Genomic DNA, 16,673 nt, shown 5'->3' with positions numbered 1-16,673 from the left:
CTGACATACTGACTGATAGATAATTACCTCCCCTTCGCCTAGGTGCTGCTTTGTTCCAGTAAAAGAAAAAAACTCAAAAAAATGTTAATAAAATTATATTTGTTGTGTTTCTGATGTATGATATATTTAAAACAATCCAATATGTTCATTCTATAAGCATAATTCTTTTATTTTTTTGAAATATTTTTCTTGTTGGCCCTAAAACTGTAAATCTAGATATTTTAGATGAATACTTTTTACTCCTGTCATTTATTTTCACTAACTTCAAATTGCTGGAAGCTTTCAAAGAATGCTTTACTTTATTTTATTTTTGTTCTTTGCATCATTAGGAGGGTTTTTCAGCTACAGGTCTCTTTCAAAGTCTTCTCAATTTAAGGGAAACAGCAATTCCCATATACTTCATATCACAAGGAAAATGAGAATATCATGCATCAGACAGAACAGTTGATTTCTCCTTTTGTGAGTGTGTTTGTGCCTTGAAATGGCATAGCTGCTTTACACTTTTCATCCTCTTTTAAGTAACAAGATATCAAGGTAGATGATAAGTAAAATATTTTATATGTTAGAATATAATTATTTTATTTCACATAAAGCCCCATCCATCACTTCTCTAAGTTATTCTTATGTTCCCTTTATGCTCTCCCTATTATTTATCTCCTGCATGTGTGAACACAGAAAGACTTATGGTGAAACCTTATGTGCAGAAATATTTGCATAAACTGTCATTGAGTTTAATGGTAACTTCAGATTTACACAAAACAAAACTCTATTTTCAGTTCAAATAGGTATGAAAGAACCTCTTCCTCAAAATCATGTATACTTCACAGATTCTATTGATAAAATAGAAGATTCATTTTGAAAATTTGTTCTTGTACCACCACAAGGGGTTTTCCTACCTCCTGTATAGCTGTTGTAATCTCTGCAAAAGTATGTATAGGATAACACATTACGCAAACTTACAGCTTTCCAGCTGCATTATACATGTTTGCACATCCATTGGAAAATTTTTGAGATCCATCGGACAGGAAAGTATTAAAGTCAATCTGAAAGGACAAAAAAAAGCCATTAAAAACATACCCCCAAAAAAGCCATAGAACTGTGCGGGAAAAATGCGCGAATACAATGGAAGCAATTAGAAATAGAATACATGTTTCAGTAGAAAGCTCTCAAAAAGGTCTCTATTAGCTGAATCCATCCAACTCAGCCTAGTATGACAGCATGGAAAATAAATTTACAGACTTCCAGAAAACTAAATTTTTCAGTAGCGTTGCCTAACTTAATGAGAAGTCTAAAGAAATGCAGCAGCAGTGTGCCTTTTCGTGCTACAGCAGAATTATTTCACAGTTTCAGTATTTCAAAGCCTTTGCATAAAACTTACCCAAATTTGCAAGAATTTCATAACATATGCCAGCAGTCATGGTGGAAAAGTAGTTTTATGTGTTGCTGTCCTAAAATAAAGTGCTTAAAATGTCAACACAAAGGCTTAAAGAAACATTTGATGATATTGATGGTAAACCAAAATATGGCTGCAATTTTGAACTGTAGCTGTGTAACAGTGTTAGTCCTAATACTTCCTGTGAAATTCTTTGCAAATTATGAGCAAAGAGGTATTTTTAAATTTTAAGGTAAAAATTTATTTCTTATTTATTATAATAATTTATACATTATTTACAATAATTTATCTTTTGAGTAAAAGTTCTCTGAGGAATCAGAAAGAAGAATTTATAAGAGATAAAGGCACAAGTTTTCCCTCCCTGGATATACCTATGTATCCATTGACGTTTTTGGCACTGGGGCTAAAGGGAAGTGGGCAGTAGCTGGCAAGTGTGGCTGTATATTTCTTTTACCTAATTTTTTGTTGGTGACCAAACCTTCTTGATTCATTGTTGCTATAATTTATGTTTAGCCAAACAGTGATAGAGCTGCATGGGGAGAGTCTGAAGAGGGAAGTCAGACCCATCCCCTATTCCCATGCTGTTGAAAATAGTTCCAAAGGCAAATTCTGGCTAGTAGGTAATACAGCAAGTCATTTCAGAGGCACCTGGACTTTAATTTGTGCTTCAGTAAATATTTTAGTATTTTATATTAAGCTTTCATTGAGCTGGGAACTGTTACCCTCCATTATTTTTTTGTCTGTATTGTCCCAATGCAATTAGAGATGAGGAGAAGTTAGGGAATGAAAGAAAGAAGCAAATTTAGAAACTTTTTTTTTTCCTTTTAATATCAGCATAATAGCAATTAGCATATCTCCCCTTACCAGAAGGTCAGCTTACTCAAATGCACATAACTAAACTAGATGCCAGTGATATGACTTTAAATTTGTTTTAGAAACTGTTATAGCTCTTAATTAAATCAAGGCAACATAAACTTTCTGGCTTCATAAGAAATGGAGGAACTATCTGGTGTCTGCTTTCAGCAGAGTTGATGTTTGCCTTTATAATTTAATATGATACTATTTCTCACATTTGGGGTTTTTCACCCCATTTCATGTGGCTATGAACTTGCTCTAAATTGTATTGAATTTGCAATACAAACGTGTTTCAGCTGAATGGTGGGGTCTATACTGTGTGCAGTGCGTACTAGGAAGGAGTAGGGCAAGGCAGGGAGTTATTTGATTGGAGTGGAACAACACCCAGTGCCTCTTGAGGTGACTCAGACAGTCTGCAGATAATTGATTTAGATCTATTTCTACGTGAATTCAGGGAAGGAATCCTTTCGATCTACTCTGAATCTGTTTCTAGTGACAGAATACATGCTGTGACACTGAAGATTGATTGTGTTCCCAGAGTGGCAGACTAACCTCCTTTTGGATATGAAATCCTCATAAGAATTTTAACCCAACCTTTTCTCCTTGTGTAACTTTGAGAAGTGCTGCCTAATGGCACTGGAAGGAGGGAAGGAGGAAGGAGATTCTCGCCACTGATACAATTAAGGAAATTCATAAAGTTTTCTTTTTCTCCAGAATTCAGAGCGTTTAGAGATTCCCGATGCCTCTTCAAAGAGTCTAATTACCATTAATTCAGTGTCATAAAAGCATGCAAAGCAAAACACTGAGTGGACAATAGTATATTTATTTTGAAAAGAGTAACATTTTTCACACATGACGTGAGTCACTGCTTCAATACCAAATCTAGTGGGGTATTAGCACACTTACATCTAATGTGTTTCTGATTAGATTTGCTTTTTGAAGACAGTGGTAAAATACCTACTGATGTCTCTATTAAAATGAAAGTGGTGGGAAGTGGGATAATTAGATTTTGTCAATACTTAAGATTACTGCTTTCAGCTTCTTAAAACCTTTTCAAAAATTACTTTCCAGTTTTCTCTCCATCTTCAGAGTTGAGTAAATGGCTATGCTATAAATGTCATACTTCCTCAAACAGGACATGTTTTCAGGTTGAAGAGCAACTGCAGTATTGAGAAAGGGGGAAAAGAAGTAACATTGGATTGTCATGACATTGGAGGCCACAGACTTTGAAACTTGTATATAGGCCAACTCAAATTATAATACTACAGAATTACTTGTTCTGTGCAGTGCCCTAGTCCCTCTAGGCTCAGTACCTGTACTTTAAAATTAGAAAGAAATTTTTCTTATTACTTTTACTATGTGCATGACTAATGAGTGATCATTTTCTATTTTAATATAAACAATGAATGCTGACAAAATTCTGCATACAAAACTCACAAATAATAGTTCTGCATGACTAGCAACTGAATATACGTTTTAGAAAATCCTAATTATACTTTTGAGCTTCTATCTGACAAAACCCCCATTAGATTAAAGACTCACCTGATGGAATAAAGTACATTTCCATTCTTGAAAATCCGCAACAACTTATTATCTGTTGTTACTTCATGAAAGTTGGCACCTTTTTCATTAGCAAAGAACAGATCAGGTTTCCAAATGGAATCCAGCATGGATGGATCTAAATCTAAAGAGTCATCTGGATATTCACTGTATGCAAGGCGTGGATCATTCCAATTCTGACGGAGAAAGATGTTCACTCGGTAATCCTGAATAAAAGAGAAAACAAGCAAAGCTTTATCAAGCATAGGGATTTAGCTTTTATTTCATTTCTTAGCCATGTAATCCCCTGTCCATCTGTGGATGACAAAAGAATTACTTAGCTGAATGCCAGAATGATACCTATTTATATTAGTGGCACACAATGGATAAGAATAAAGATGCATTTCAGGGCAATTGAAAAAAGTCCTAAGATAAGGAAATCCAACCTCCATGTACAGTTCATATAATTCCATATAACTCTACCTTATCTATCTACCTACTCTATCACAAATTTGTCTTGAATTTGAAATAAGAAGCATAAAAAGAGATTTATGGTGTTACCTTTTTCTGCCCAAACCCTGGCAGGGGTATTCCCATTCCCTCTCTCTCTGTCAGTGAGAATCTGTCCCACTGTAAGGGAAATTAAATTATTTTTTTTCTCTCTCTCTTTAATCCTTACTAGTTTTAGACTCATCACACAGGCTTTCTGTGCCTCAGTTTCCTATGGGATATTGTGTGAGCAGTAGCTTGCCATACAGCAGTCTGAGGAGGGCACATGTTCCTCCTCTCTTCAAATAGGGTAGAGACCCTATAAGTCTTTATAATAAATTAGATTAGCCACTGGTGTAGTCACCTGAATTTCTACAGAAATTCCTGTCTTAATCAAGAGGACTTTTAAAGAAAAGATGACTTCAAACTTCTGGAAGTCATTTTGCACATACATCCTGTCAGAAATGTATTTATGGCTCCACTTTCTTACAACTTTGCCACTCTGAAAATACTTGGTTTTAAATAAAGGTGAATAATAGCTTCTCATTACATTGCATTTAGAACTGAGACTGAACATAAGGGCATAGGAACTATACTTTTATTGGTCATAATAAGATTTTCCTCATTATTTGAACTGCATTAATGAAAAAGATCAAAATAAAATAGAGAAAAAGATAGGTTAGCTGCAGGGAGAAAATGGCAACTGGATGTCAGACCTTACAGGACACTTCTGAATATAACAGAAGTAAAAATGAATCACTTTTTTATGGTTAAAAAGATTATGAAAATTAATTTCAACAAGAAGGCTTTTTTAGTCAGAATGGGAAATTAGGTGTCCAGGGTTGAGAAATAAAATTTAGCCAAAAACTATGGACACTAGTTTTAATAGGTTAGACTAACTAGTTAAAACCCCATTGGTGTAGAAATTGTTGGTTAAAAATGCAGCATTTTATTAATATTTCTCTTAGGAAACTTGGGGCATGTAATGGGGAAGAATCATGCCAACAGACATAATAAAGGACAACAGGAACCTCAATATGCAACATTTATCCATGAGAAAGTTTTTCATATCTTCAGCATCCTGCTGTTTTGGTCAATTTAATTACTCAGCTTGACTGAGTAAGTAAGTGTAGCCAAATATGCTAAAAACATGCTTACCAAGTATTGCCAATACTTGCCAATATTTGTGAATCATATAGAGAAAGTTCCACTAAAGAATTTTATATTAACATAACTTTAACAATTTTTAGCACAAAGAAGGTAAGTAGAAAACTACACTTGAAAAACGAAATTAATTCAGATTACTCTTTCCAGTGCAGGAAAAGGGCTCTCTGACCAAATGGAAGCATGCAACATTAAATGCATTAGAATTGTTAATCAACTGCTTTATTTAAAGAAATAAACTGTTAATTAATTTGTTAAAAACACACACACAAACACACCCCAACTCCTTTCAGGAAAGGACTGAAAGACATTTTCTTTTTCATCATGGGTAGGAACAGCCTCAAAAGTCATAAAAAGTTCTTACGAGAACTCATTGGTGTTTTTATAATTAGTACCATGATGTGGTAAAACCAGAGCCAGGGATTTGTACTATACAGATGTAAAAACAAGCCTGTATTTTCTGTGTGTTTCCAAAGTAAGACAAAACTCTTAGACGAGTTTGTGCCTCAGTGCTCACAGAACTGTATTTTGGTGTCTTCTAATAAAAGGGAATAATAACCCCCGAAATATTCTTATTTCTTTGCATGAAATATGATCCCAATATCATCCCAAATATCATGTAGTACCAGAGTCCATTCCAGCTTGCTGTACAAAATCAAAAGGACAGGAGGAAGAAGGATGTGGGAGCAATGAGGGCTCCACTGCCTTTCCCAGCATGCGCGATCCTTGCACTGAAGGAAACAGCTCTAAACCTGGGGCAGTGGGGTGGGAGCACTACAGCTCTCAAGACTTTGTATTTCTGCCCAATCCAAACTTTATATTTTAAATTACATAACCTGAGGTATGTCTATTTACTTTACTTTTCTCAGTAGAATATGAAGACTTTATGGACAGGATCATTTTTATAGTAAAGGTCTTCTCACATGTGTGAGACAGAACAGGTGAAAAATGCATAGCATGAAGGCCAAATGAAAAAGGAAAATGAAGAATAACAAATGATGTGATCCTTTCAAAATTATATTAAGCTATTCTGTATGTCAGTATGAGTAAAGTTTATTGGTTTAAATTGTTTCCAGCTTTTAAGATGAAAAAAGTCCGGGTTAAACTTCTCACTGAAGCAACTGGAAATATTTTTCATTGTTATCTCCCTTGAAAATGCTGCCATTGGCACTCATTACTCACTTAAATACATATCCTAATCTATCAAAGGAAAGAGGCTGCTATTTGACTGCTATTTTATGAAGGACAAGTATTCATCATCTCAGTTTATAATTACACATTATGAGCACAAGGCCTAACTACTTTAAACAAGTAGGGTTGTTTGATGCAAACACAGACACCAGAATCAAACTGCCTGAATTGATTTGTTATCCTACAAGAGGCTCAGTGTTCTCATGTGCTATGAGAACATATCCTTTATATCCTTTTGCCTGAAAGGATGACTCCTAATTCAAATAACTGTGACAGAACAGTCCCTTGAGGGGAGGGAGAAATCATTATTTCAGTTGTGGTGGCGTCCACAGCCTCATCTGTAACCTCAAGGCTGCCATTTTCTGAACAGCTGCTGTACCCTGGTCGTACAGAACAAGAGTGAGACGTGGGTCTGCACGTGTTTCACCATGCTTCAAAACCTTAGCACAAGGTGAACCTTCTTAGAGGGTCAGAATACTGTTCACCTGCTTCATAAGGCTCAATAAAATAAAAATTGGAGATCAGGTAATTGCTCTTTGTTGTCCATGCCAAGGCTCGGGCCACTATGGACCTTGGTATTAACATTTTGATTAATAACTTCCAGCACACAGTAAAATCTGAAACACTTACAGGATATTTTGATTTCTACCTCATTATACTTGTACAGATAGAGCTATATCACCACAACATACAGATTGTAGCTTTTTTGAGATTTTTCCACAAATCTTCAAGATACTAATTTCCTAATTATCACTATTTCTTTAAAGCATTTTTCATATGCACTTCATGTGGAATCTTTCTAGATCTGAGAGATTCCAAAATATGCCCCTCATTTAAACATTGAATATCACCCGTTCTCATAAGAACATATGCTGTTATTTGAACCAAGTCCTCAGAATTTCATGCATAAATTACAGAACTCTCTCTGTTGCTATTCCAAATAGAATAATTTTGCCTAATATATACTTCTAAGTGAAATCTAGACTTGTCTTTTGTATGATGTAGTCAAAGGATTCTTCCTTCCCTTCTTTTAACTCACTGTAAAATTTTAATATGAAAAAGTTCTTACAGATTTTGGAAGAACACTGTTAAGAGTAAACATAAGACACTATAAAAAATTTTGTTCTTGTAGAAATTTTTTTTTTTTGTGAATTAACTATGACACTTGTAATGAAAGCTCATTTTCACTGCCATAGAAGAAAACATTGATAATTTTAATTTTTACTTCTGATATTTTCCATAATAACTGTCTTGGTATCTGAAAAACATGCAATTTGACATGCTTTTTATTGCTGCCTTGATTGGTATAATTAGATAGGATGGCCTTATTTGTGGTAATAACATCTTTCCATTTTAAATTTATTCACTGTTTTTAAGTACAGTGGCTGCATATTAGGTAATCAATTACTTTGTCCAGATTTTCTAGAACCACATGATTCCTCCCTCAGACATCAATGTCTTCATGGATGTGCCTTAGGAAAATGACTTCTTGCAATTTTTGTTCCTAATCTTCCTGTGACTCTTCTGTATAAGGAAAATTATTCGGTTCCACATGCAAACACATGGAAAGCTTTCCTTTCTGGTCCTGCCTGAAGTTACTTGGCTAAACACACTATGGGTAATTAGGATGTCTAGATTTCAGCCGATGAAGGCTGAGGATGAGCAATAAGGCCTGCTCAGTTCCTCTAATCCTAATCTATATTGCAAATTGTGGGTGCTCCTGCTCCCTCCATTAAGTAGGATGACCCAGATGGATGGGAGGTTTAGGTGACAACTAAGTTGACTCTGATCTCACGAAGATTTAAGAATTAATTGAGCTATTCAGAAAATCTGTTGATGGATTCAAGTGAACAGCTCCTCTGAGCAGTAGATTTTAAGGTGTGTATTAATGTTTTTAATATTTCTAGGGTTTGGGATTCTTTTTGGTAAGTTAAGTTTTAGTGGTTTAGCTTGGTTTTGTTTGTTTCTCATACATTTCAGAACTAGTAGATATCCCAATAGGGGTCCTGTGAAAGGTTTGGTTAAAACTTTATTTTAATTTTACCTAATTCCTTTCAGAGTTTGACTCCAATAACCATCCATCAATATTCATATTGAAGTCAATAGAACTAGAAGTCACTTGGCAAAGAGTTGGCTAAAACTAGTACTTCAGCATTGCTACCTGCAATATCAGACCTCTCAGACTTCTTATACACTTAAAATTTACCGTTCAGCAAATACGGTTATACACCACTTCTGCATGTAGCGCTCTCCCTAGGTGTGCCACCTGCTTTCATTCCCTTGGATTCTGAAGTGGTATGGTTTCTGTTAGCATTCTGGCTGGCACAGATGAACATTCCTTGCTTTATTTTCTCCGGGATAAGTCATACCTCATTTGCCACCATTACAAATGATGAAGGATGAGAAGCTACTGCAACTACTTCAGTTCTGTCTTTCCCTTAGATAGAGCATTGGGTCATTTATGGGATGCTTGTTAGCACAGAGCTATCAGACCATCATTCAATCCACAGCTAAAAAAATAATATAGGCAGTAGTTTCTGAGAGAGCTCCTTAATTTTTTCTTTACTTACTCCCTTGTCTTTTTCACAAAGCATTCAAAATGAGTTGAATTCAACAACGTGCTACAATATCTACTTACTTTCCATACCTTTTAGGGATAAAACATTGCAAATGGATGGGTTTGGTTTATTTTAGCATTGATTTATTTTGTTGAGTTTATTATTGGTAGAAATACTGGATTTTACATTCTGTGCTCACTATAATCATCAGAAGTCAAAGGTAGTTAATATCTAGGATGCTTATTCTTAAAAAGATTAATTTACTACTCACATACTGTATAATATTATTTGTCATAGCTCCTACTGCATGTCCTAGAATATTTATTAATTAAAGATTCTATATACTACTCCCATATTTAATGGAAGCTGTGTGTTCCTAATGCATTACACTAAAATCACATTTTGAAACTTGTTCAGTGTAATTGCTTTTTTAAGCTTTAGCTCAGGGGCTTTTAAAATGTTTGCACTTTTAAGCAGTAAGATAAGGGATTAGATGATAAAGGACATGACAATTACGTGAACAAACAACATACACTAAGCCTCTATCTTCATTTGGTGTTTGGCATGTTCTCAGTTGACCAAAGATTCTGGTTTTTTTTCTGCAAGCAAATGATGTGTCCCTGAAGAAGTTTTTGCTCTACAGCAGAAAGTACTTCTTGCTAAGTGAAAAGTTAAGTTTTTCTGAGATTTTTCATTTATTCAAATGAATTTTTGGTACTATATATTCCATTTTGTCATTAATTAATTTTATGTTAGCCCTTTGAAAATGACTGGTTTCAATGAGTGACTGAATGGGCTAATTTTATAATTTTTTACTGAAAATATGCATTTGAAATCACCCTCTGTTTCATCTCCTCAGAGAAATGTAACCAAATTAGATCAAATACAATTTTGAGAATTCCATATTAAATTTCTCTGATGCCTTCCTTTATTTGGTAGACAAATATGACATTGTCTATGATAGGGTAAATAAGGTAAAATAAAAGGTAAAGTTAAACTAGCCCAGAAGCAGAGCCTGCTAACTCCTGTAGTCTAAACACCTGCTCAAGTGGGCCATGAGAAGGAATATATTTGTAACTTAAGCAAACTCAATCAGATATGAGTTGACCTTAAATTTATTGATATGCATGAAATGCACCAAGAGCTCTGTTAGGAATACCTGGTTGATTTAGTGGTTTTACAACGATACCATGGCAACCCATAAAATTTTATGTGTGTTTGTACTGTACCAGTACTGAGGAGAAGGGGAACTATTTGTTTGTCTACCCAAAGGCATCATCTGGTGGCATTTGAAAAGCCCTAAGGTATTTTGCCTTTTGGCTGCTGGTTCAAAAAGATGCATGTCTTCTGCAATCCTGTGATATGTTTCCCTTCCCAGATAACTCAGGGAGTCTTAGGGATTATCAAGGCCACACTAAATACACTTGGACAACTAAATAAAACTTCAACAGACACAAACTCCATTCAGTATCGATTTGCTAACCTGTTCCTTACATGAAGAAATCAACTTTGTGAACAAGTACATGTGGGTCTAGATGAGTAGAAAGGGAGAAAGAAGAAATATACAACTTATGGCCTTCCACTAGGTCCATGATGAACTTCTACCAAAGGGTAGAAATAAAGGTAACTTATTGAAAAGTGAATCCCTATTTTAAAAGATCTCAGAGACTGTAATCTGTAATACTACAGTAATACCAAAACAGTAGTCACAGGCACAAATCTAAAACATTTTCCCTGCATTTTGCTAAGCTTCAAAATTAATTAACCAGTGTAAAATATCAATATATGCAGTAAAAACTTTGTAATATTTATATTTAGTATATATTTTATATACATATATGATATACATTAACAAGACATGCAAATTATGTATTTAGTATAGTCAGTTTTCTGAAACTGTAGAGCAGCCACATTAACAAAAAAAAAGGAAAAATGTACTGCAAACAAAGGACCTAATAATGGTTGACTAGAAACATCAAATTTTCAGTGTTCTATCCCTTCAATCCTACCAGGAGTTAAGTAGCTAAACCTTCATTCAATTTAAATCTTTTAAAAGAAGATAGAGGAACTAAAAAGAAGATTGTGAGAGATCTGGCATATTGTAGTTTACAATGTTTGTAGATGGAAATCAGGCTAGAAATCTTCTTTAACTAATCCTGTTATGCCAATAAATTAGCTTGCATATGTTCTTATACATTTACATTTTGAAATCCATTAACTGAAAGAGAAACCTAGCGACTGAAAGATCTGGCACTGCTTATTTTTTAAAGCAAGGGAATAAATTCAGATTCTCCAAGAGTGCTTTCAAAGATTATTGTTTTATCATCAAAAACAGATAAACAAGAAATAATGTATACCTACTTTTTTCAGTTATGTGTGTTCAATACATTTGTTTATCATTCACCTTCAATATCTTAATGGTTGTAAGAAAGTTTTAGGTTAGTATTTATTCAGACTGCCTCAGTTTCCAATGAGAAATGCCTTGAGGAGGTGGCTGCCTGGTTTGTTTTTTTTTTTTTTTTTTTTTATGGGAAAGAAGTATATGGGACTAAATTTCCTCATAGGAAAAAATTAGATTTTAAGCCTAGAGGCTTGCAAGTTGGGATCTTTCTGAACTCTGGAGAAGTCTGCAGCTTGTTTGAGCTGAGGTAAAGTTAATTTACTTCACAGTGGCTGTTACTGGGCTATGTTTTGATATGTGCTCAGCACAAGGTTGATAATATAGACGTCTTCTGTTATTGCTGAGAAATGCTCTAACAGAGCCGAAGCTTTTTTTGGTGTTTTTGGGGTTTTTTGTTTGTTTGTTTGTTTTTTGTTTGTGTTTGTTTTATTTTGGGGTTTTTGTTTTGTTTTGTTTTATTTTGGGTTTTTCCAACTGCTGTGCTGGTGAAGAGACTGGGAATGTGTTGGAAATAGGGAAGAGACAGAGCTGGCACAGCTAACACCCACTGACTGAGGCAATATACCCAACAGGACCATATGGCGTCGTGCTCAGTATATATTGGGGGTGAGAAATGGGTAGAGGGGCAAGAAGGAGGAGGGGCATATTTGGAGTGATTGTGTTTGTCTTGACAAGTAACTGCTACGTGTGATGGAGCTCTGCTTTCCTGGGAATGGCTGAACACCTGCTTGCCCATGGGAAGCAGTAAATTCATTCCTTGTTTTTCTTTCCTTGTGTGTGCAGCTTTTGCTTTCCCTATTAAACTGTACTTATCTCAGCCCACGAGTCCTCTGACTTTTACCCTCCCAATTAATTCTCTCCCTGATCCCATTGGTGGAGGAATAAGAGAGAGGCTGTGTGGTTCTCATTTGCTGGCTGGGGTTAAATCATGACGAGGGATTTTTGTTGGCTTGGCAGTGCTTTTCAGCCCTGGATGAAATTGCTGAGAATTTGAAAGCCTCAGCAAGCTGGAGCACTAGAGGCATAGGAGCAGAGAAGCCTGTGAGTTGGGATTACCTGCAATTTGGAGAGAGGGAGGAAAGTGTTAATCATCTGTAGATCTCTGCCTAGAGACACTTGTCTGATGAATCTAAACAGCAGAGTAGCACTCCCTGGGTTAATTAGAAAAAGGGTCAAAGGAAGTGCTTAGGAGTGAGAGAAGACAGAAACCAATTTCTGTGCTGAAGGAGATGGCTACTGCTGCTGCTGAGGCCCACATAGTATGTCTGAGATTCTGAAGTCATAAGGGTTACTTTGTGCAAAAAGAAATCAAACTACTTGAGAGATCATGAAGTTTTTTTATTTTTTAAAATTGGTATTAGGCTTTAGAAGAATTTGGAGGGGGGAGGAAGAGGTCTAACACTACTGATGTAATGGCAGCAATGACATAGGGAGTGGCATGTCAGTAGAAAATGCATATCATACCACACCTTGCTGTGATCATATTGACTTTTAAAGAAAATTAAAGTCTCATTCACAGACTCATAATACTTCTTCTGCTAGATTTTAACAGCCATAATTAATAGCATGCTGTGTATTGTCTATAGAAAAAAAAGAATCTGGTACATAAAAACCAGATTCTTAAAAGCACTTTTGATGAATTGTATAATTTTACTGTTTAATTTTAAAATATTATAAAATGGTTTCAACTTTGTTTTTAATATATGGTTTACAATATATCTTTGCAGTATAGGTATGGTGCATAGAAGTCTGAGCATACAGATCTTTTATGTTGAGTGATTACTTTGGCTGCTGTAATTAAAAAATCACACCCAGCATACACACACCCAGAGTGCAGAAAGTACCAAGTGTTCAGAGTAGAATAAAGACAGGGTGAGAGAATAGAGTTTTTAACTGATGCTAAAATGAGGCTTTGAAATTTGTTCAAATCAAGAATTTCAAGGTCATGTAGAATGTTAGTACTGAGAACTTTTCCAGGGCATATTTATTAGACTCAAGAACAGAAATTAGGGACAAAGGTGACAATCTGAAAATCCTTTACTTTCTTAATTCAGGTTCATTCAACAAATATTCTAAAGTCCACTGCAGCTCTTGTTACTATAAACAGAGTTAGTAAATTGCAAGTTCATGCAAAACTGAGGGAGACAGGCTACAGTCATACAGTGATGGATGGGGATTTATGGACTTAACTCCTATTAGCATTATTGGGAGTTAAGGATAAAATCCACATATATCATGATGAGATTAATATCCATTGCTTAAATGCACATAAGGACGCCGCTACACTAAAGATATTTTTAAAACTATTACTTTTGACCTATTCCTTTGATTTAACTATTTTAAATAATGTTTTTACACTGATATCTGTGTTCTGATTTTAGAAATCATCACAAATGTTGCATAATCATAAGCCCAAGGGAGTTAATCTTTTGTGATTACAACAAAATAAGAAACTTCATTAAGAGCATACCTCATATGATGTGAACAGAGCTATGTAGTGATGCCACAATCTTACTTTCACAGATGCTAAGATTTTCTACAATAGTGACTGAGTAGAACTCAGCTTGCAAATTAGATATTTTCACATCTTTTTCTGGATAATGCTGCAATTGCTGTATCAGGATGTAGATTTTTAGGAACAGCCTATCTGACTACAGCCTTCAAACAGATTGAAAAGACTAATATAATAATGTGGAAGACTAATATAATAATCTGGAAGTAGTAAGAAGATACTGGGAGGGAAGGGAGTAATGCCACATGATTTCATAGTGCATAGTGCACAGTGCTGTACAAGTAATGGTTTTCCCTTTAAGTGAAAAAGAGCAGTCAGAGGAAGAGGAATCAGTGTAAACAAACATAGATAAGAGGAAATAAGAGGTGTGAACTGTTTCCCAGCTTTGCTAGAAGATTAAATCACTTTAGGTAAACAAAGGATATAAAAATTTAACCAAAGGCTGTCTCCCTTGGAATGAGAAGATAACGATTCTGGAAGAACCTTTGATAAGTTTGTAAAGAAACCATTTTGGTTTTAGGAAGCGTTAGAACAGGTGATGAGTAGTATTTAAAGCAGCACTGTACGCAGTAGCAGGGGCTTGAGCTGATGATGTAGGAGGTCACTTCAGGTCTTCTGTAGCTAATGATTGCACTAAGGGCTATGGGGTAGTAGAAAGCTTTGTGCCTATAAGCTGAGCTGTTCAGCTTTCTGTATTATACAGTGTTTTTCAAATTCTTTAGGAATGCTTATTAAAATGCATCAGAAAAGGATAGATTTGTATGTCTGGATGAGCTGATTATAACACCTGCACTGGTAAATATTTACCTATTTTAGATAAACCAGAACAATTACTTCCAGCTTAGAGTAGTAAGTCAACTGTAGGTTTGGATTCAGTTTTTTCTTCAAATGAGGCAAAAAATATTTGAGGCTAGGCTTCCATTAATGTAAACAAGAATTAAAAAACATGTGACCCAGTGCACAAGCAGCAAGGCTACTACTGCTACCATTTCCCTAGACCTAAGAAACAATCTCTGACTAATGGGTTTTGTTTTCAGAACTTGTTTATACCTGAAGTTGGTATAGGTAATTGTATACCTGATTTGACATTTCTTCCAGGACCAGGAAGTCAAAGCATGAGATATTGTATGCATTTGGTAGTAGTCTAGAGAGATTTTCTGGATATATCAGCAAATCAGATACTTGACTCTCACGGTTCTATGCACAGCTTCAAATGGAACTCATTCTTAACCAGCTTCTCTGAAAACAAGTCCTCAACACCTGTTAGTGATGTGCAATACAGCACATCAACCTTGATCCACTGTTGCAATGCAATGCCACGTCACACCTTGCAACTTGTTGAGACATTTGGAACACGGCTCTGATACCTTTGCTTCATATTTTCTTGTCCCTCTTCACTTTGTTATACTGTTGTAAAGCCGGCCAGTGTTTTACATGATATCTTCCACTACAATTTCCAGGGAATTCAAAAATTCCCAGCTAAAAAGTTATCCTAAACTAAAAGTTCCAGAGCAGAAGTGTACATAAAAATGCTTTCCATTTCTGCTTGGAAAATCAGTGGGTATAGGTGTTGGGGAGGATGTAACAGAAAAGCCTTATAAATGTGATTGCCTGGCAAAAGATTTTGAGAATATAGAAACTATAAGCGAGATTGAAATGAAAGCAAGTTTTGAGATCCCTCAGTTACTGAACAACTGGAAAACAATGGTGTGGCCAGCTGAAGGTAATCCCCTCTTGATGAAACAACACCCTCTGCAAGCAGGCAGGTCCAAGGGTCAGAGCAGACCCCACAGCTTGGCAGAAGGGGCCCAAAGAGTAACATTTAGGGTTTAAAATGTAACACAGTATGATAATGTAGTGACTCTTATAGGTTGTATGGAAATGTTATAGGGTATGCATGCTGTAGTAGATCGGTTCATGAGAATCTGAATATTCAACACTGAAGATGATTTATTGTATTGTAATGGGAACGTTGCTTTTTTTTCACTCTTTTCTCGCTCACTTCTTCGTCTTCTCCTCTGCACTTCTTCACCCCCTCCTTTCTACATGCTCTCCGCTCTTAAACCTTTGTCTTTAACTCTCTTATGCTTTAAGCCTCTCATCTCTCGAGCCGCTCCGAGCTGGGGCTGCAGCTCCCAGCAGGGCCCTGCACCCACGCCCTTTGCAATAAACTGATAGTTCCACGACCTGGCTGCAGAGATTTCTCGTCTCCGTCCGTGCCAACCATGCATGACCCCCGTCACTCCTACTGATGCTCTTACATATAGGAATTCCTTTTTACATTTGAAAAAAAAAATATGCTATTTGTTTGCTAACATGGAATAGTTGCTGAATCTCAGAAGGGTGATACGATCTCTCTGCTTAGAATCCAGGTTCAGCAGCAGGATTTGCCTGGATTACTCTGGACATGTAACAAACTGGACAGCTGTAGACCCACTAGAATTTGTAAAATCTGTCTACTTGTGACTCTGTAAGCCAGGATCAGGGTGGCAGTGGCCAGTGTATGAAAAAAACTAAAGGATGTTATATAATCTGATGCCCAAACTTGCACAAGAACAATCCATTTTTCTG

At 35.8% G+C, this 16,673-nt stretch overlaps 1 protein-coding gene across 1 annotated transcript in view; it reads right to left on the bottom strand.

The window, feature by feature from the left end:
* Positions 1–16,673, bottom strand: part of GLRA3 (glycine receptor alpha 3) — an 82,180-nt gene that overhangs the window by 32,779 nt on the left and 32,728 nt on the right. The window contains exons 4-5 of the mRNA XM_058803795.1: positions 3,791–4,014; positions 961–1,043 (exon numbers count right to left, since the gene is read on the bottom strand). Coding sequence (XP_058659778.1) covers positions 961–1,043; positions 3,791–4,014 — 307 coding nt within the window. The remainder of the gene's footprint in view (positions 1–960; positions 1,044–3,790; positions 4,015–16,673) is intronic.

This window comes from Ammospiza caudacuta, chromosome 4, assembly GCF_027887145.1.
Source record: "Ammospiza caudacuta isolate bAmmCau1 chromosome 4, bAmmCau1.pri, whole genome shotgun sequence".
Lineage (NCBI taxonomy): Eukaryota > Metazoa > Chordata > Aves > Passeriformes > Passerellidae > Ammospiza > Ammospiza caudacuta.
The sequence above is the reverse complement of the archived record's forward strand: the minus strand, read 5'-3'. Positions and strand labels throughout refer to the sequence as shown.